General features: G+C 41.1%; 1 protein-coding gene across 1 annotated transcript in view; it reads left to right on the forward strand.

Moving 5' to 3' along the window:
* The first annotated feature begins 931 nt into the window (after window positions 1-931).
* Window positions 932-22,287, forward strand: part of ANKRD33B (ankyrin repeat domain 33B) — a 54,450-nt gene continuing 33,094 nt past the window's right edge. Inside the window, exon 1 of the mRNA XM_014260358.2 lies at window positions 932-1,339. Within this exon, the coding sequence (XP_014115833.1) occupies window positions 932-1,339 (408 nt within the window). The remainder of the gene's footprint in view (window positions 1,340-22,287) is intronic.

Raw genomic sequence — 22,287 nt, forward strand, 5'->3', positions numbered from 1 at the left:
ACTCAGTTACATTTTACTTTTCCTTCCTACCTTCTTTTGGTGTAAAAAGTGTGGTTCATACTCTGCCTCACCTCGTGCAGAAATACCACCTCCTTTTTCTCCCATCAGACAGACAAGGACTTAGACCTTGGACATTCACTTGCTGAAGGACGTCAAACATATGAGATTCGTTTCAAAAAGCTGTTGAAGAAAACAAATATCCTGATTAGTTGGCCAAACAAACAAATTTGGCACAGGCTGGTTGCACTCCTGAAAAGTTTTGCAGTCGCGGCTCTCGGCACCACACAGTTGGTGCTGAAGGACCGGTGGCAGCCGGGGGTCCTGCCAGCCCCGCTCCCGCTTTTGCCACCTTGGATGGGCTCGCCGCGGGCCCCTCCGAGCCCAGGATCGCTGCTCCCACCGAGCAGCACGGTGGAGGAGCCCGGGGGTGCAAAGGACGCTGCGGTCCCGCACCTGCAGCTCGGTGTCCACAGGGAGCAGCCGCGGCAGCCACCGGCTCCGCCCGCACACCCCCCCCGGCACCGCGCTCCGCCGCTAAACCCGAGCCCCAGTTTCCTCACAGCGATGCTGAGCGGATTACGGGCCGGGAGTTTGGGAACCGACTGCGCTACCCGCAGCCGTCCTGCCCGCCCTCAGCCTCTCCCCTCTCCCCGAGGCGGTGGCAGCTCCCCCGGGCCGGGCCGGCGGCGGTGCCCGGCCCCCGCGGCCCCCCCCCCCAGGCGGCGGCATGCCCCGGCCCGGGGAGCGGCCGAGCTGCCGCGGGGCGACCCGCCGAAGGGGGCTGACACTTGCGTGAGGGGGCAGCGGCACCCGAGCTCGGCGAGGCAGAGCCGCGGCCGTCGGGGCAGCGCTCGGCGGGCCGCGGCTTCCGGACGCCCTGAGCACCTGGCGGGGCCCAGCGCAGACCCCGCGCCCCGGCCCCGCGGCCGGCATGGTGCTGCTGTCAGGGCACGGCGAGCAGCTGGCCGGGGAGCGGGTCTGCCCGCCCGCCGCCGCTAAGGAGATGCCCGGCGCCGAGGCGGAGAGCAGCCCTGAGCAAGGGGTGGCGGAGGCTGCCGCCGAGGAGCCGGACGAAGTAGAGGAGGAAGAGGATTGCGAAGAGTACGAGGACTTCTCCGAGCTGCCCGACACCTGCAGCATCGCTTCAGACGACTCCTTCTACCCTCCTGGCGGGCTGGACGACGAGGACCTCTGGTCCCTGGAGGGGGACGAGCGTGACAGCCCCGAGGCTCTCAGCCTCTTCCGAGCGTGCTGTACCAACAACAGCATCGTGCTGAAGGCGCTCATCCGCCAAGGTCCCCAGGAGGAGGAGGTGCAGGAGGCCGACCGCAACCGCAGGGTGAGCATCCCGCGCCGCGCTCCTCCCGCTGCCCCAGCAGCCAGGGCATCCCGCGGAGCGGAGCCAGGGGCAGCAGCCGTGCGTGAGTTACATCCTTCCCGGTTCCTGAGATGCTGCTCTGCAGTCCCGTGGGGGACGGGACCCCAGGCAGCGAGGAGCAGAGAAGGGTGTGACTTTCTTCCTTGTCAACCCTGACTTTCCACCTTTGGCTTAAGGAAGGGTCCGGTTTATGGGATGAGGCAAAGGTTCAAATTCCGGTTTTACCACGGTCAGTTTTGAATTGGGTCTTGTTGTTACCTTGTTTATCGGGGGCCAAGAAGGGTATCGCTGCTAATGGCTGTGTTCAGCATCAAAATACCTTCTTCTTTTCTGGGCTGTTCATCCCCTGCGGTATTTTATGATGTTCACCTTGAAATTTTGAACTGCTGGTAAATGTTTATGGTTTGGGGTTTTGGGGGGCTTTGTTTGTGGGGTTGGTTTTTTTTGTTTTTGTTTCTTTTTTGTTTGTTTGTTTTTAATATTGTTTTTCCTTTTCATTTAGCTTTCCCCCAAAACATAAGCTTGTTCCTGGTTTCTAGAATGCCAAGCAGGGCTCAGGGTATTCCTACATTAAATCAGCATTTTTCAAAGTTCACCTCTTTTTTCTGATAATCAATTTTTGGGGTTTGTATCAGTACGAGTTTTGTGGCTCAGTTTTTTCCTGTTACTCAGTTAATTGCGGTGACAGAAGTGTACTTCTCTAAATCAGAAGGTGAGAACTTGGGAAAGATTTTCTCGTTAGTGCATTACTGGGGTGTTTGAACAGCAATACTGAAGATTATCAATATTTCTACAGTTTGTTTTAAACCTAAGAAGTTATTTTGCATAAACAATCTGCAAAAGCAGTTGTGAACATTCTGTGACAGCAGCGTCACAGAATTATTTTAATTGGTCAAGTTACTTGCACATTCTGGCAACATAAGTGGTCTTTGCATCAAAAAGAATGCCATAATTTGGGTTTGGTTCTGTCTAGAGAGGGGCTTTTCTTGTGTCTTACATCTATGTACTTGTAGGATTTTTCCTAAAAATATCATTATTTCTTCTCCAAAGGATTGATTATAGTATAGATTTTTAGTGATTTGACTTATTGCAAATTTCTTAAAAAGACAAAAAGTCATATGAACACATCTGAGGGAGAAGCAACCTATGGCGTGAGGGTAGGAATGAGCAGCACAGGACAGAAAAATTTACGTCAGCTCTTCTGCCCAGGTGAGGATATGGCGTGGTTATACTTTAGTGAGATCCAGTTATACATTACAGGATATTTTGAAGATCCTGCAGATACACCTATCCTGTCCTGTGCCTGGGCTGGAGCCCAACCCCAGCCCTGACATCGTGTGAGGTTTGGCCTCCAGCCTCTGCTGAGGTCCACTGAGTCAGCATGTTTCAAGTGTGTGACAGTGTAGGAGGTTTGACCCCTCCATACATGTGGCATAAAGGGCCAAGTGCCTCAGAGCTGACCCTTCTGAAAAGGTGGCCTTCCCACCCAACAGAGAGCAAGAAGGTGCAGGAACCCTCCCTCTCAGGGCTGGGGTCCTGCAGACCTCAGTCAAAAGGTACGACAAAGTTCAGCACAAGCATCAGCCCTCATCCTGCAGCTGCTCTTTTGGCAAAGGTGATCAGATTAGGGTGAAAGCAGTGAATTCACGTTTGGACAGCCTCGGCCTTCATCATCCCCTTCCCAAAAAAGCAAGTTGCTCTTTATCTCTTCAGCTCCAGAGAAAAGATACAAAACTTAAGTTTGAATCTGAAAGTTTATTTTTGTTCATACTGTAGGAATCAAAAAAAATCCAACAAAACAGAAAGAGCATCTACTTTAGGCAAATACTCAATTTGACCTGAAATCAAAAATTGGCATAAAATTCCGTTTTCTTCATTATTTTAGGAAAACAAAGTAAAAAAGTTCTGGAATTCAGGAACATGCAAAGCTACAAAAATGATGTGGTAGACATGAGTTCACTTTCTCGCTGCCTCCCTCACAGGAGTGCCCTAATCACAGCAGTATAGAGCAGAACAGTCAGTCTGTTCCAGACAGATGTGAATGCAGTGGGAGAAATCTTTTAACTAAGAAGCAGAAATTTGAGGTATGACTCCTGCTCAGGGATATTGAGGCAAATTCTCATTATTTTGCAAAGGAAGACCAGCTTTTTTAGATAATTTTACCTAACAAAATGAAAGTTTCACTCAGGCCTTTTATTGCCCTTTCTGTGGATTTTTTTTTTTCTCTTGAATTTGATTATAAAGTCATTGGATATTATCCATGAATGAGACAATTTTGCTGCCACAAAGTAACAGAACAAATTACACATTCCTGTTGTTCTCATGAAGTTTTTTAGCTGCTGAAACTAAAACTACTGTTGGCTTTCAGCATCTTCTTTTGCTAGGATAATATTTGTCTACAATGTTATCTTGTATGCATTTGTTGGAAAGCTCTATTTTTTTTTCTTATTTTAAATTTTTTTCAACTTTTTTCAATTTTTTTTCCCCCCCACATTGTGAACAAATAAGCTGCACTTTTGCTTCTCCTGAGTTTTAATTTCTTGTCCATTAGACAGGGCAGAGAATGAAGAATAACTTGCTTTTTGAGAAGTGGGGTGGTTATGGGACAGCTGTCCAACTGAAGATATTAACTATTTTTACCATCCTGGTCTGATAACCTCAGGTATGTAGGTACAGTACAGTTTCATTTTCACAGTTTCAAAATCAAGTTTACTTCAAAACAGACAAAACAAGTAACAAGTTATTGTAATAAGACAACATTGTATTTTGATTCTGAAAGCAAATAAACTCAGCTCACAAAATGTATCATGAAGAAACTGCCAAACACCCTAAACTGGGCAAAATAAGCCTGCTTTATTTATAATTAGTTTTACCTTGTCCCTAAAATATAAATATATAAATTTAAGACGTAGAAGCAATTCTCCAGAAAATGCTACGATACCCTTACTTATTTTCCTCCACTCTTTGTGCTAAAATACATCCATTGTTACTTTTGAGTCAATTTGCCAAGGCTGGATAGTGGCTTTTTGTGTCATTTCTTCAGAAGCGGATTTTCCCCATAGTCTGTTCATGAGCTGCAGAACCTCCTGCCAGGCATGAGTTTTCATTAAATTCAAGTTCCTTCAGTAAACCAGACTGCACAACATTTGATTTATTAGTCATCACATGTAGCCTGATGATCTGTACCTTCCCTGTCTTCTTTTCATTACTGTCAAGACAACAGTTGTGGAGTTGTATCATTGACTGCAGGGGATCCCCAAATGGCTGATCCCTTCATCTTCTCTTGCATTGCTGTCTGTCCATGGAAACCTGAAAGACTTTTTCCTCTCCTTGCTCAAACTAACACTGAAATATTTGGAAAATAATTATGACAGCACATTATATATTAATTTTACACCATGCAGGGTAACCTCGCATTCTTCAGTGTTTGTGTATTTACCCTAACAGTAAAAAGGAATTTGAAAATAGACACAGGAAAATAAAATTGTGACTCTGGTGAAATTTCCTGACCCAAGACCATAGTGTTGTCTGCATAATGGTGCTACTTTTTACCTTGTTGTATGGGGGCTAGCCAAATTTCTAGAATTTCAGATATTTTTATATCATCATTTTAACATCACTTAATATCAAATTTTGCCTGGTGATCAACATCATATATATACTCAGAAAGACCGATTTTCAAAATCTGGTGTTACCTAACTGCAGAAAGCAAGCAAATTTAGAAATTTGCCATGACAATAGAGAAAGCATTAAGAGATAGGGGACAGAGAAAAGAAGGCAAAGAATATTCCCTTGCCAGATTGAAAGTAATCACTGCAGCTGATCCACAGAAAGGTTTTGTGTTGATCATACATGTGGTATAGCCCATATTAGCAAGAATATCCTGTTGTAGTCTTTTTCAGGGTTTTTTTTTTGTTTGTTTGGTTGGGTTTTTTTTTTTTGTTTTTTTTGTCATTGCTCAATGAGTCTTTTGTCCAGTTCCATAGACAGCTATGGACATAACTGTGCAAATGTTTCTCTGAATGCAGCCTAGGATTGTTTGTGCACTGCACACTGTGAGTGGGTATTTTGGAATGGCATCACTCACCTGGTTTCCTCACTGGGTTCGTAACAGTATCCGAGGCATCGGATCTGTCCTGTTGTTCTTGCCCTGTGCTACAGGCTGCTCCTCAAGCTCTGTACTGCCACAATGAAACTGTTTCAGGCAACTCACCCAATTGAGGGAGCATTGCCCTTCAGGATTTTTTACATATCAATGCATGGTGAATCCTCCATGGAGCTGACACCTGAAGTTGTCTTTGCCAAAGGGCTGGACTTCTGAAACAGTGACTGGTTGTGATGGACAGGGAGCCAGTGGTTTGATTCCCACTTTCTGGGTGAGAGAACTTTGTGTTGGATGCTTTTCTAAAAGTCATGTATCACAAAAAGTGCTAGAGCTTGTGTAACACTCCATTAACTTGTTTTATTTATTTATCTTCAGAATGTTAACTTGTAAAAATAAAATATCCAAGAGTCCAACATTTTCTGGTAAGGGATGAAGTTCTCCCTGTCACATATTGCTTTTCAGTTTTCATGGAACATAGCTTAAGTTAACCCATGCCAGAAAATAGATTTGAAGAACATTATCTGCTACAGTGTTCAGAATATTTTTTTAATTATTATTTTCATAAGCAACTTAATTTCCTTCGTATTATCTTATACAAAGCATTCTCATGGAAACAACTGTACTGAAACTTAACATCATGACACTAAGCCATGAAAGGGAATTTTTTGGGGTGAAAGTACTTTTTTTAAAAAGACAACAAAACAACAAAAGTAATATAGTTTAAATCCTTAGAGAAGTACAGAAATACTCAAATGCAGTAAAAAATGTCCCTGGAAATACATGTTTGTGCTTAAAAAGGTAGCGAGTAAGATAAAAAATTGTAGATGTCAAAAAAATGGGGGAATTCTTCAAATACAGTATTTACACCTCAGTGTTAGCCATCAGAAAGGAATAGATAGAGCATGGAAAATGAAGTGAGCTGGCTAAGAGGGATTTTGGTGAGCTAACCAGACAATGAACCAGACTGATACAGGTAGGCACACAGAGGCATTATCAGAAGAGTGTGGGCAGGTTAGATGTCTGCCTGCTCGTCTGTATTCATCTGCACTGTTAGGTGACTAATGCCTTTGTAAACCTGGCACAGAAAGCTATCTTTTAAAACAACTTTACTGAAGAAAAAGTATGTGCACAGAATATAATTTCTATGGATTAAAGAGAAAAATTAATAAAGGCCATGATGGTGTGTAGACATAAAGAATGGGAATGTATGTCTTTAGCATATTGCTGGAAATGCATGGCCAGACCAGACTATGTCTTCCATGGAGCTGACAGGTAGTATGATTTAACTTGTACTTAGTGTCAAAAGCAGCATTAGCTAACAGATGTAGGTCCAACTGGAACGGACAGACTGGAAGACCACATGGAAAGTTGTAAAAGTTAAATCTAGTTTCAAGTGATAGTTTCAACTTCTAGAGAAACCAGATGAAGAATAGTTTCCTTGAAGAATTTTGACAAATTGCTTAATGCAAAGTATATGGAACGGGAGGGGTGTTTTTAGTCTGACAGTTGCACAGGAGTAAAGGTCATGTCAATCTTCAGTTCTACTCTGAGCAGTGTTTCATGTTAATGTCTTAAATCAAGTGGGTAGACTTGCAGAGCTCCTCAGAGATGCAGGAATGATCCTGGTTTACCCATGTGAGCACAGGTTGACTCCAGATGTTAAAAAACATAGCTGCATTTAAAATCTAATGACACCCTAACAAGACTGGTTGTCTGGAAAAACTGTCATCAGTAAGTATGACAGATATATAGTATGTTTTTAATATAGCACGTCCATAACATATGAGACTTTGGAATGCCTTACTGCCTTTTCCTAGGATAATATTTGAGCTTTATTTCACAGTGCACAAAGTGACACTGCTAATGCCTTCAACCCACTAGGAAACTCAAATTTATGTTCTCATGGAGGAATTACTCTAGAAGGAATAGCAGCACTAATTTCCTTTTGTAAAACTTCCTAAGATTCCTCAGGGAAAATTTGTTGAGGAATTGTAGGAAGTTGAAACAGAGAGCACTCCAACAAAACATCTGATTGGTCTGAAAATACAGGTTCCTGTTGAGTTCCAGTAGCTTATAGGAGGTACTGGACTTCAAGTCTGGGTACTGGACTCCCAGTCAAGATGCTGGGAAAGGAAGAGGTCCAAAAGCCCCAGTATTTCCAAACTCTTCAGCTCCAAGCTAGGTGCCAGTAAGACAACAGTGATACCTTGTCTTATCAAGGCTTTAGGTCTCAAGGCAAGGGCTCTGTGGAAGAAAGAAAAAAATGCTCCTGTCTCAAGCAGCAGATTCAAAGCTGCCTGCTTAGAAGTCCCACAGCAACAATGATTTTAGGAGCTAGCTGTGGTGGACAGCAGGTCTCCAGTGCCACATCTTTCAGTGTCATCAAGGGCTTAACTCTCCTGTCCTTTGAACCTGCTGGTGTTAGAAGTAGTGATGTGGGCTGTGGCTCTTGTAGGCTACAGAGTGTTGACAGATGGAAAGGCAGAGAAAGGGATGTCAGCACCTCATCAGGGAGTTCCCTTTTCAGAGGTGTGAGACTTGATCGTCTTTCACTCAGTCTTTTTGCTGGGCTTCAGGAGACATTTCAAAAAGGGTTTTGAAAGAAGCATTAACGTTCACCTTTGTATGTGGCACAGAAACCTCTTGACATCGTCCTCATTTTAGTCGCACGGTCTTGTGTTTATGCTTGGGAATATAAACTATGACAACAAGTTGAAAATAAAAACCATTGAACAAGGACTACAAGCAATCAAAACACCTATTTGAATATATCCAGACATTTCAGCAGGTGCTGTTTATGTTCAAAATTTGTTCTACTACTCAAGAAGAAATAGTCAGAAAGATAAAATACTCCAAAGCTCCATTATCCATTTTGGAAAATGTCACTGTGTGACAGAGACCCACAAAAATCAGGTGTTTTACTGTAATACTTCTATACATTGGTAGTACTTCATCTTCACAGAGGAGAATGAGTAATAACTCTTGTATAACTTTACGGGTGTTGTTTGCTTCCCACCAGATGAGCTGAATGTATATCAAGTTTATGTAAAATTACATTTCATTAAAACACATTTTTCTTTTCCTAAAGAGAAGTGATACATGGTCACCAACTAAAATTCACCATTAATTTTGAAATAAAGATAGACTTGAAAGGTGTAAGCAGCCTTTTACTTATAGAAAATCTTGCTAGATGAGCATGGCAGGTGTGTGTGCATTGCCAAAGGGAAACATTTCTGGAACGAGAGCACATGTGCAGTGCATCTCACATCTACCCTACACAGGGTTAGCACCTCTGGTGTTGAACAAGTGTGACCACACAGCCAGCACTTAGCCTGGATTTTCCCTGAATCCCAGGGTGTTCTCTGAATTCATTATTGGTTTTTAGCCTTTTTAATTCAAACGCCCAAACTAGTATAATTTGTTGTGTTATGGTTTTGGAAATCATTAACTATGTTGGAACTAAAACTGGTGAAATACCTATTTGCACATGCTGTATGCTTATTTCAGATATGGTAAGATAGCTTTCAAGTAGGATAACACAAATCATAAGATGCTGCAGTTTTTCCCCAAATTGTAATTTTGGTCATTAATTTCCTTACCTTTTCCAGTTCTTGTACTTTTTTTGGACAAATTATTCTGTTTTGGCTGGGGGGAGGTGGGGTTAGAAATTCATGTAAGTTCTATACTGCCTGCTAAGAATTTTCCTGCTGTTCCTTCTGTATTATCTGTCATTACACTGTGGAATTAGGTTTATCTTTTTGTGACTGAGGTAGAACTGCACTAAAAACTAATAGTAGAGTTGCTAAAAACTGCCAGTATTTTTTTTAAGTAGAAAAGAAAATCTCTGGAGAATGTGAAAGCAATGAAGAATTCCCACAGGCCTTATTTGAGACAGGAATTCACCTTCAATGTCTTCATAAATAAAGTTTTTCTCAGAAGGTTACCCCTCTAAATTATTTAAAATATTATGCCACATAGGTTTGAATTTACCCATTTCTGAGTGTTCTTTAATTAAATACAAAAATGGAAACCCTCCAACCTGAGCTAGATATAATCCTGTTACATACTCAGTGAGTCACAATAAGAAATAATCAAGTACTGTAGGAAGAGGATTCTTGTCACAGAGCTTGTGGTTGCACATCTGGCAGTGAATTAGCTATTCAAATTGTATCCACTATGGGAAAAACCCACTATGTGGAAATAGTTCCTATTTTTCAATTCTATTATTTTCTATTATGTCTGTTAAATTTCACAGGGAGCTATTTGAAAGCAAGATGATGCAAAAAGGGAATGACTCACTGTTGAGCTTTTGTTAGTTCACACGTTTCAGATGTATAATGTTTTGAGCCTGATCCTGTAATATCCTCTCACATATGAGGGTCAGGGATATGTTCTTTTGTTTTTTTGGGCAGATTTTTTTTTGGATTTTTTTTGTTTTTTGTTTGTCTTTTGCTTATTAGTACATGAGGCCTTATCATTGTGACACCTTGTGAGTGGACAAACCAACTGCTGGCAACAAGAGTTGCTGCCAGCAGCCACTGGAGCTCAGAACTGGGCTCGTGGAGAAGTTTTGAAGTTTTGTTTCTATTACTGTAGGGGGGAAGCTTATGCAGAATCCATTGTTATTAGTTTTCTGAAGTTCAAAAGTGGCTGATAATGCAACATATTCAATCTGTTCATAAAAAGAGCCTTTCAGGCAGTATTTGGCTTATTTTTTTTTCTTTGCTTCTTTACAAAACCTAGATATCTTGCTATTTGGAGCTAACAGTAATAAGGGTCAGCTTACCTATTTAGCATTTGATTGAAAAACACAGGAAGGGTATCAATGTATTCATAAAGGCGTCTTTAATTGTGGATGAAAGGAAAAGAAAGACTTTACTTGAAAGGTGGTATGGTACTTATGTGTTATCTGCAAGTATCATATAAGTTTGATAAAGGATCCAAGAGAAGGCAGAGTCAAAGCTCAGCTCTGCAAAGGGGTTAATTTAAAATACTTATCTTTCAACAGTTTTCTATAGATTTTCTATAAAAAGAATGAAGTAGCAATAGCTTGTTAGACAAAGAATGTAGGATAACACATATTGGCCAGTTCTGCAAAATGAAATACCACAAATATTAATGAAATACCACAAATACTAATAAAATATAAGTGTTTAGACTTACAGAGCCCTTCAGAGCTAGTAAAAAAATATAAACATAGTAGAGGAGTTTTCTGGTTACACTAGGACAAGCTGTACTATTAAGTAAATGCGTGGAAGCATGGAATAATGCTAGCCAGAGGAAAGCTCTATCTGGGGAGAAAAAGGTTATTTTCCCTGCTGTCCTGTAGGCACTTTTCAGGCTCACTGCTGTGTTAGGTGAGTCCTATCTGCAGGGGAAACTGGGCAGCACATCCGTATCAGAGACACTGCTCTGCCATATTGCTTCAGCAGATCTCCCCATGCAGAGCTGCCAGCCTGGAATAAAACACACAGTGTTCCTGGAGGAATAGCGAATAGCCTGGCCAGAGGTTTGAGGGGGGAGTGAAATCATTCACAGCTGACAGGGAGGGAAAACACTTAATTTTGAGATCTCTGGGAATAGAATGAAAACCTCTTTCTTGTACCCAAGGGACAGGCTTAATCTCCCAGGCAGACTGTCCCACAGCCTGCAAGCAGTTGCTGTATGAAAGGGCTCAGGTGGTTCTGGGATCCCCCATTAACCTCCTTCCATCACCAGTCATTGCGACAGAGGCTAAGCTGTGCTGAGTCCTGCTGTCATTTATGTGGAGTGGGACTGAACCTTCTTTGCCACCAATTTATGGCTGTTCTTTCTTTTTTCTTACTGCATTGATGTTGTATTGTCTGCAGGAATTTTAGAGTCCAGAAAATTCTTCCTCTTGCAAGGATGCAGTAAGGATGCCCCAAGTGTGAAGATAACCATGAGCAGAGCTGCCTGTGGAATAGGAACTGGAACTGAGTACTAGATACGTGCTAATCTATTTAGTTCCTTACTTGAATTAAGAGTGTGTTTATTGAAGTCATATGTCTCAGTGCATTTACAATACTTATCTCCATAAAAGTTCCCATGAAGTGTGTAAGATCCTTTACATATATGTGGATACATTAAACAAATATTGAAATATTTAATACTCAAGTTAAACATTTTAGAAGCAGTAGGTTTCTAAAGCACCTGAAAGTAGATTGTGGTAAGGTGGGGGTCATCCTCTTTCTCCCAAATAACAAGTGATAGGACAAGGGGAAATGGCCTCAGGTTGTGCCAGGGAAGGTTCAGGCTGAGTGCTATAAAAAAATTCTTCACTTAAACAGTGGTTGAAAGGGGAATCTGTGTGAGGAGCTGCAGAAGTCACTTGTTTTTTTCAGCCTGGAGAAGGGGAGACTGAGGAGAGACCTCATTGCAGTTACAACTTTTTTGTGAGAGGAAGAGGAGGGGGAGGCACTGATCTCTGCTCTGTGGTGACCAGTGACAGGACCTAGAGAATGGCCTGAAGCTGAGTCAGGGGACATTTAGGTTGGATATTAGAAAAGCATTTTTCACCCAGAGGGTGGTTGGGCACTGGAACAGGCTCCCCAGGGAAGTGGTCACAACACCAAGCCTGACAGAGTTCAAGTAAGATTTGGACATTTGTCTCAGAACCAAGGTGTAACTCTTGGGGTGTCCTGCATAGGGCCAAGAGCTGGATTTTATGATCCTGATGGGTCCCTTCCAACTCTGCTTATTCTGTGTGATTCTATGTAATTCTGTGATTAAGTGTTGGAACAGGTTGTTCAGGGAAGCAGTGTAGTGCTGCTGGAAATGTTGAATAATGAATGTGGTGCTTCGCAATACGGCTTACTGAACATGGTGGCATTCCACGGAAGGCTGGATTTGATGATCTTGGAGGTCTTTTCCAGCCTTATTGATTCTATTAGGCAAATATCAGCAGCCCAGAATAAAAGAAAGAAAAAATAAAAAGAGATGGTGAATAAATGTCAAGCTTTCTCTTAAAATTAATCACTCAAATTATTTTCTTCAACGGCAAGAAATGTATTTTACTTGCTATTGACATTTTTTTTTCTTTCTGTGGGCGTTTATAGCTTGACCTAGTTTATGCTTATTACAGTCAGCACAGCTGATTTATGAGCAGAGGCTCCATTCACAGATGGGTGCAGGCAGAGCTGAGGTATTCAAGTATACATCTGTGGCAATGTTCACAGATCGCAAACACGCTTACCGTCCTCTTAGGATCTGAAGTCAAATGAGGGGAAAAAACCCATAACCTGAAGGTTTCAAGTAAGGTGATGCTGTTTCCCAGTACCTCTCATATCTCAGGTCCAGCACTCTCTTTTTTCCTGTTGTTAAAATTATGAAACCCCCCAGCTATGAGATGTCAGCAAAAGGTGCTGTGGTCTCCCTTTGAAGCTTCAGTACCTGATGCTAAATCTGTAGGAACTAGCCTCCTGCAGTAGGCACACAGACATTAACCATGGGGAGAAATATCTCAACACTGCTGACTAAATGTCATAAATATATGTGATATGGATGAAGATACCACAGAGAGGAAGGGCTTTAAAAATTGCAGGGCTTCCTGTAGGATCAAAGGCAAGAAAGAGTGGCACCAGGGTAGGCTATGGCAGTGCAGGAGCAGGGTGCCCAGGGCACAGGCACTGAATCCACAGGGATATTCTTGCCCTGCTACTTCCAGCTCAGGTCCCAGCTGCTGTGTCTGCAGGAGCAGGTGATCATACTCTGCCTTACCTGCTCACAAGGCCACATTCACAGACACTAACTAGTTATGTGCAGAGTCCACTTTGTTTACCTGTTCTGCATGTGTTACTGAAGTACATCTTCCCAGCAGAGTGAGCTGAGGGCTGGTGGCTTCAGGCTAGACTGCTTAGAGGGAAACGCACACCTTCTGCTTGAACACTTCACAAGCTGGGTGTGCAGAAGAGCACGGTTCACAGTCTTGTAATGAACATCCTTGGTAAGCTAGCCTACTGTCATTTATCTGTTAGTCTGCAGAGTTTGAAAATTTAGGTCAAATATATCCAAATTTGTGTTTTGAGAATTTATAAAAATAAATTAATAGTTTTGAGAATTAAAAAACCCCTCAAAAAACAGTACTGGTTTTTCTGTAATGTAAAATAGTAACTGTAATTTCAGTTGTGAGTTCAAATGTGTATATTGACCCTTTTTTTCTGTTTACTCCCTGCCATCCACAAAATACATTTCACCTATGGAGGAGGAGGTTTTTAAAATAGTGCTTAGTTACCATGTTTAGATTTTGAGTACTTGCCTAAAAATACTGTATTTTCCTTTTTCTCATGTAATTTCTATTTCTAGTACAGTGGCTGCATCAGTTGTGATTTATTACCAAATTGTTAGTGTGTATCATAAAGCAACTAAAAATTAGAGCAAAGCCTGTACAGTTTGGCAGCTTATCAGTCACAGGGGAAAGAGCAAGTGAGCACTGTTCGTGTGATGCAAACCCTAAAAAAAACATTCAAATATTGTCAGCATTGCTATCACAAACTTGCTTTTCCTCCCAGAGCTGTCTCCAGCTACTTCCTTCCAGATTTTAAGGTCCTCAGGGAGTGCCTCTGGAATGACTCTACCTCATTATTGGTGGTGCTGCAACCAGCAATATTCCAAAATACATTATTTTGAAATCTACCCGTATTGGCTGAGCTTTTAGGATTATTGCTGCAAAGAAATATCAATTAGTATGACCACGTTATTTACAGAAATTCTACAGTAAATTCAAAAATCCAGTATGAGATTTACAAATGTTAAGGGGAAGAAGGTTATTTTTTGCTGTAGGGCTTTGATACCAATGTTAGAATCAATTAATTGCAACGAGCCTTCATTTTGGATATGTGCTATGGTTTGCTTCTTTCCAGAGATAGATTGAAGGAGTCAGACTCTGAAGGTAGCAGGAAACAGCCTGCCCATAATTTTCAGGTAGAAATGAAAAGACCAGAGCAGCTCTTTAAAAGATTTCCATATCACTAAATGGCATTCTCTCATTTTGTCAGAGAAATAGAAAAATAACTCCAAACACTTAGAAAAAACACTCGAAAATATTCTGCTACTGCTTCTAGGTGCCTAAATATTGAGAGAGAAAAACACAAGATTTACCATTCTTTCACTGCTCCTTTGTGGTGTCTTCAGCTAATAGAGCTATAGAGTTCTCAGAAAATCTTGGATGAGAAATTGCAGCATTTGGTTAGTAACTGTAAACCCTCTAAGCATGTCAACTTCTACTCCTCAAAGAAGAGAAAACAAAAACCAAACGGTATCTTCTGAAATCATGAGAAAGATGAACTGTTAATTGGAAGGAGATCATATTTATTCTTATTTTTTTTAATTCCATTTTTTTTCTTTTCCATAAAAATTTGTCTTTCTTGTTGATGGGAGTAAAGGAAGATCTTAACAAACCTTCCTGTTGCATTTACTACACTACAGCTTTTCTACACAAACCCAAGTGATCTTAATTCCTATTGAGCTAGATGTAAAAGCCAGTGGAAACTAACAACTTCACATACAACCTCCAGATCAAGATATTTTGAAAGAGTAATAAAAATTTAGCAGTAGTGAAAGGGGAAACCAGGAATTAGAAAATTGATTATATAGTCTCTGAAAAGATCTAAGTTAACATGAAGTATTTCTCCTTAAGCAAATATTTAGGCCAGAGATATATAATGCAGAAAGACACATATTGATGAGGTTATTAATTCCATGCCACCATGGCAGTTAGCTTATAGCTGCCAAATAAATCTGGCCATAACACAAATCCAATAGGCTAGCCTAGCTCATGCCAGAACAAGTCCCTGGATAAGTTACAGGGGACCTTTACCACCCCCATTGGAGCTTAGTTGCAAGCACGTCGCTGGTCAAGGAGCTGGGCGGTGCTAAAACCTCAACCAATAAATTCTCTAAGCCTGGGAGTGAACCAACTATATAAGTAAGTTCCAAACAATAAAATGAGGCTGTTTTGTCTGAGGATCAAGAAGACTCAAATCTTGGATTCTGTCTCCCACCCATAACTGGCTGTAACAATGCCATAAAAATGTAATGTGATTGAAGATATACTGAAAGTAAAATGCTGTAAAAACAAGTTTCAAATCTGAGTGTACAAGTTTTCCTTGCATGTGAATTTAAAATAGAGAAGGAAATTATAAGTTGTTAGTCTTCTAGTAGAGACAAGTCCTTGATATTTCCCCCCTGTGATTTCTAATATCTAGCTGTGTAGGATAGAACACACTTTTTTTAAGGATGACTGGGAGGTGTGATACTTCTGAATCAAAAACAGAAAGGATCATAACCTGTAAAAGAGCTTTTGAAGTCATTAAGGTAGATATGTCCTTCATTTTACTGCTCCTCTATGAGTCATTCATTGCCTTTGTGCAGCTGATGCAATCTCATCTGACCTCTATCTTGCAACTGAGGCATGGAAAGGGTTTTTGGGTCTCATTTGGTAGAGCTGGGCAGAGTCTAGTAGGCTTCTGTAGCAAGTAGAATGTTCTCTGTGGAATAAAGGGCTCAGAGGCTTTGAAGTCTACATGGTTAGAATATAATCTCTTACCTTTTCAGAATCAAACGTATGTGTACATTTCTTTGGCCAAAAAACAAGGTGGGAAATGAGACATTTAGTAGTGGATGATAAAATGAATATTAGAGGAATTAAAAAAATGAAGAACAGAAGGTGTAACTCAAAAAAGTGCCTCTGCTTCTAGAGATTAGGGCTGAAGAAACTGCACCAGTGTAGATTTGGTGGTAATGAAGGAGAGCCTTTGTTGCTCCTGAGCCCTGTGTCCATGCCCAGGGCAAGAGAAGAGCAAGACTTTGCAGTAGACTGTGCTGCTGGCTTGCCTTACAAGCTCCTGTGGCTGAGCTGCTCTAGTAGAGGCCTCTGTCTAAGCAATCAGGATAGCAAGCTGAGGCTGCATGGGGAGCTCTATATGGACCTGGGAGGTTTAATGCTGCTGAGATTTACTGTCCTCAGACCATGCATAGATGGATTTAAGGGTGCTACTTAAATGTCTGCTGCTGAAAGAGAGCAGCTAGTGTTCCACATACTCAGTTGTGATGAGATGGAGAGAAGTGCCAAAAAAAAAAAAAAAAGTGGGCAAAATATTTACTATTTAGCATCTTAATTGTGGTTGAATATATTTAGTCATCAACCTAGAAGAGCAAATCTTCTAGTTTTGGATCTATCTCCTCTAAAACAGCTTTGACTTATTCTTGAGTGTGGCTTGTGAGTGACTGGTAAATGTACAAGGACTAACATTAGAAAAAATATTGTTATTCTTTAGAGTAGATACATAGTGGGTTTTGTTCAGTGTAATGTATGCAATTATGTTCCACAGCTGAAAATTCATGCTGTCATACATTGCTAGTAAGAGAATACCAAATTTATAATAGGATAGTTAATTACACCAGTATTTACTATCTTCCTTTCAAATATGGAAATACCTCTTTATCCTAGCTTTTTATTCTCATTATTCCCATTTACTGCTACCAACATCATGCTTATCTAATGGTGGATGAAATTCCTTCTGTTGCACTGGGGTTCTGAGACCTCTCATCCAGTTTGGCCGGGTCAAGCGTGGCACAAATCCGGATGGGTACAATGGGGTGCCCAAAGATAGATTTTAATGTTCACTGGGACTGCATGGTCCGAGGGGCTGCTTCCAAAGACCCAGGGGCGTGGTTAACCTAGTGTGCTGGTTTTGTATTAATTGATATTTCGTGAGGAGAGAAAAAGCTACCCACGGAAATAATTTTTCTAAGAGGGGGCTGGCTAAGAACTTCCTCTGTGCTTAACAAAAAACAATAGCTGGCTAGTTCTGAGAACTGACTACCTATTAAACCATTTAGAAGCTTGGTCTGCCTCTGTGATATCCACATTCTAAAAATGAACAAGCCCGGGAAATCTCTCTTCTGACTTTGAAAAAGTAACAGCGCTGGTGGGGCCAGGACAGGCCCACTCCACCACAGCCTGGCGGGGCCGGGCCGAACCCCAGCGGTGCCTGGGCGGGGGACAGGAGGCTGCGAAGCCCAGGCCGAAGCTGGGCCAGTTCGCCGCTGCTGACATCTTGCTAACATCAAGCCCTGCCCCTGCCGTCAGCCTGCGCCAAGCCAGGATCCGCTGGGCCCCGGGAGTGGCTCCGGGCCGGACCAGACCCCTCCACCGCGGCCCCTCCGCAGCTGCTGCCGGGCACAAGGAGGGGCCCAGGGCGGCCTTCGATCCATCACAGTGACTGCTTGGCCACTGCCCATGACCATCTGCAGGTCTAGACAAGATATTAACTCCTTCACAGCACAGATGAGACCTGCAGACCTTGATCCTCTCTCAAGGGAGAGAAAATGACGAAATGACAACATGTAGAGAAATAGCATAAAGACACCAAGGTCACTAAAAAGAAAGAGTCAAGTCCCAAATAGAAGAAGAATAAAGAGATGCCCAAGTATTGAAGGTAAAAGTTCTTTTAGTAAAGCCATAGAGATGGACTGTGATATACTAAAATATCCCCTTTAATTCATGAGAAAATATGGGAGAATACTGTGTTCAAACTGTAGATGTGAACAGAAACATCCATAATGAAGCAAAGTAGATGCTGAAAGAGCAGTGATCCCATGAGAAACCTGAACAGAGAGATTAAAGTAATGAAGACCCTTTGCCCACAGAGAGAAAACCTCTGTTCCCAGAGATAAAAATAATCACAGAAATAAATTAAGAAAACCTTTGCTTTTAAACAACTCATCCTTGAAATAATACCCCATAAGTTAACATGACTCATTAGTTCAACTGTCAGAAAGCTGTGAAAATAGGAGGAACTTCACAATCACAGATTTTTTTCCTGGGCAGCTGCTCTTTGTGGAAATAAAGACATGAAAAAACTGTTTCTTGTGAAAAAATCTCCATAGCATGGCAAGAAAAAACTCCTCTCCCTACAGGAACTGATAAAAAAACTATTGTAAAAATAATAACTAATTTAAAATCCCAAGTTTTATCTCTACATTGTCAGTTGGTAAAGAAAATAAGTCGGGCAGGGGGAAAAAAAGTATTCTAAAGATTTTATTCTAATTCTCGTTATGCTTTTAGTTCTGTTAATGAAGTTTTCTTCATACCTTTTAAGTTTTAAACCTGTTTTACCCTCCTCCTAATCCATATCTCACAACAAGAAGTAAATAAGTGCACTAGTAATTTTAGTCACGCTAAACCCTCCACATTATTTAGTGCATTAACCAAGAAACTCAAATTAGCAATTTCATAGGGCAGGGGTCCAATCGTGAACACGGATCAGGGACATGACCTATTATGGAATGATCCCACTAGCAGCCTAATTTTCATTCTTTCAGTATCTCACCTCCCAGGGCCTTATTCCCTCCATGTCAGGAACCTGGTCCAAGGTATGATCTATTCCAGCAAATTTGATTCCGACATCCTTCTCTATCATGCTCTTCATCATTATGAGATGTAAAAATTGCACAAATAATAATGGAGTATTGCAGTATTTGCAGTATTGCTTCAAGGCAAGTGTGTGCCTTCTCATCTCTTAGAAAATTCCATTGCTTTGGAGTTGGGCACCACAAAAATGGAGAAAATTGCGTTTACAAGTCACCTCTCTATTATTTCAATGAACAAGTCCCTCTAACAAATCAATCATTGCAGTTTATATCTTCCTCATGAAGGGAAGAGGAGGGGCAGGCACTGATCTCTTCTCTGGTGACCAGTGACTGGAGCTGAGGGAATGGCCTGAAGCTGAGTCAGGGGAGGTTTAGGTTGGATATTAAGTAAAGGTTCTTCATCCAGAGAGTGGTTGAGAACTGTAACAGGCTCCCCAGGGCAGTGGTTGCATCACCACAGAACCAAGCCTGGCAGAGTTCAAGAAACATTTGGACAATTGTCTCAGGTGCAAGGTGTGACTCTTGGGGATGGTCCTTTGTAGGGCCAGGAGCTGGAACTCAGTGATCTTGATGGGTCCTTTCAAACCCAGAATGTTCTGTGTGATTCTGAGTTTTAGTTTCCATGTATATTCTGAAAATTTCCTGTAAGCTAGCTATTTCTATATTTTTTTTTGCTTCAGGGGCCTGCAGCATCATTCTAAGGTCTCATAGTGTGTTCAGATACTGCTCTCATTAGTGAGCTGCTATCAAAAAAAAAAATACCACCCTGCAGTCAAGCAAAGTCTTGACATACCCAAGACTCTTGCAATTCAATTACTGTGGCACACAGAGATGTGTCAAGCTCATTGCAAACAGCTCTGAGAAACCTTCATCAGATGTGTTTGATACATGCTGGTTTTTTTGTAGGGTGCTTCTTTTCAGCAGAAGCTGTTCTTTTGTTGAGAAAGCCGTGCTCTAAATGTGAACCATTTTTCTCATAGGTATAGGTCCCTAAATTAAAAAGCAGACTGTTTATATGAATTCCTGGGCTCCTGTCTTAATAATATGTTTTACAGTTCATCTAAATATTCTCCAATTTTATGAAGTAGGAGAACTATTTCTGGATTGTTTGACTGAAATTGTTTTATAAAGTGTACATATATTTTATTAATGATTTAGCTGTTTTAACAAAGGGAAATGATCTCTAGAAATTCCAGCTATTTCAATTTAAATGTGAAATTGCTTCTCCCTCTTTTTTCCCCAGATATTTAATTCTGTCTTCTTCAGATTCAATGCTATGCTAATGTTCAATTGCTCCCCATGTTTCTTTAATGCTTAGGTGAATGGGGTGTATTCATTAGAAGATTAGGTTTTTAGATCCAAGCACAGAGGCAGACTCTCAGCTGAGATAAATAGGATGGTCACAGGCTCTATAGAAGAAGAAAGACTCACTCTGCTCTTGCCACCAGGCAAGGACATGCAGTGTGTGCTGCATTTGCTTATTAAACTCAAGCTGTAATACTGTAGTTGAGACAGATAAGATGGTGATGCTACTGCATCCTACCTGGGTATTCCCAACATAATTTTTACCTTTCTCAAACTGTCTACTTACACCCTGATACCTGTTACAGCTACATTGAATCCTTATCTAGCCAACTGAGATAATAAAATGGAAATTTAAAATGGGAGTGCACACTTTAGAAAAATAAAAAGAACCAACAACAAACCCCAAGCCTGCTTTTGAACCACATTATTAATGCTTTTTAAAAAGTTAAGTATAAAAAACCAGTGAGCTACTAAAGGAAGAAATGTCCCTCTGGACAGATTGATTCTGAGTCATAGTGTGTGTTTTCTCAAACAAAAAACACCAGGCTGAGCCTCTTTCAGATTAATAAGGTGGATGAGCCTATTCTTTATATACAGCACTAAATTAATGTAAGGCTATTTACCAGGACTTGCAAGCCAGTAGCAGCAGTGTTCTTGGTTTAGCCAAGTGCTGGTCTCTGATCTTTCAAAACTGTAATCTGCCTTTTCTTAAAATAGATGCATTTTGCACAGGGTGATGCCAAACCTTCAGGAAGGAACCGTTGCTTAATGAGAAGTCTGAGGCATGCTGGATTTCCTCTCCAGCGGCTGTGTGCAGTCTATCAGTTACTTTGTTACTTAAATAGACAGAATTGTAGGTTGATGTGTTTTATAGTAGGAGTCCCTGCTCTCTAGTCAGCCATGAACATTACAGAGCCAGCATCGTAGGTGTAAGTCACAAGAGCACAACCCTGTTTGCCCTTGACCAAAGCACATTTATATAAAAAATAGAGGTCTTGCTGAAACACAGGTCATGTGTTCTGCTGCAATTAAAAATGTGATCACAGTTACCAGTGGTTATAACAGCTATAAAAAATTAAAATGACAAGATAAATTTATATTTATTATAAAGAATAAAATTTATAGTGCTCATGAGCTGTGCATTACTGCAAAATTGCATATCTTGTTTGAAGGTAATGCTTTCACACAGAACTGAAAATCTCCAGGACTCAGAAACTGTGAATTATTCAAGATTGTGTTAAAAAAATTTGTTATCAGTGCCTCTTCTCCCTCTCTCCCTTTTTTTATTTTTTATTTTTTCTTCTTTTTATGGAGACACACTTTTCAGTGTAATTTGTGGAGCAGTGGTAATAAGGCATGCATAGACGGGAAAGAGCAAAAATCTTATGAAGTCAGGAACTGTGGTACTTTCTTCCAAGTTTCATGGGCCTGAATCCTTGGAATAATACCTATAAAAATACTTTTTTTGCCTCCAGCATGGTCATCTGTGATATTCCACAGCAGCTGCATTCCATAGAGCTGTAGGATTACAGGATTGCAACCTTTTAGAATCACAAGAGTTGACATTAATCCACACATACAAAAATCCACTTTAGGTCTCTGAGTGAAAAACAGTCCCATCCATTCACCACAGATGCATCTATTGCTTAAAAATACTGGTTTCTTAATAAAAAGCAGGAGACATTTTTTTATATTTATGCACAAAAAAATCTTTTGCTTTGCTAGAGCTAGGGAAAGAACAAGAAGGGGCATAAATGAGTGGAAAACTAGTCTAGGTAAAACCAGAAGCATAACTTCCTTCCTAGATGAAGGAAGCTCTTTCGTTGTGGAAAGCATAATGATAAGGGTTTTCAAGAACCAGGACACTTTGACATCCAAAGAACCATTGTCACTTGCAGTAGTTGATAAACTGAAGAGGCAAGATAATGAGATCCCAACAGCAGGATCTTCACTTGATAGAAGTAAAACAGTAATGCCTGCTTCAGTAGAGAATCTCGTTCATATCTACTAGTAATATTTCAGCATACATTATTTTCTGAACACTGGTATTTACCTTGCATTTCCACAAACAACAAGGCTGTTGTTACCATGTCCTCTTGTTTGAAAA

This window comes from Pseudopodoces humilis, chromosome 1, assembly GCF_049639895.1.
Source record: "Pseudopodoces humilis isolate 2021_Gansu_Grassland_sample_001 chromosome 1, ASM4963989v1, whole genome shotgun sequence".
Taxonomy (NCBI): domain Eukaryota; kingdom Metazoa; phylum Chordata; class Aves; order Passeriformes; family Paridae; genus Pseudopodoces; species Pseudopodoces humilis.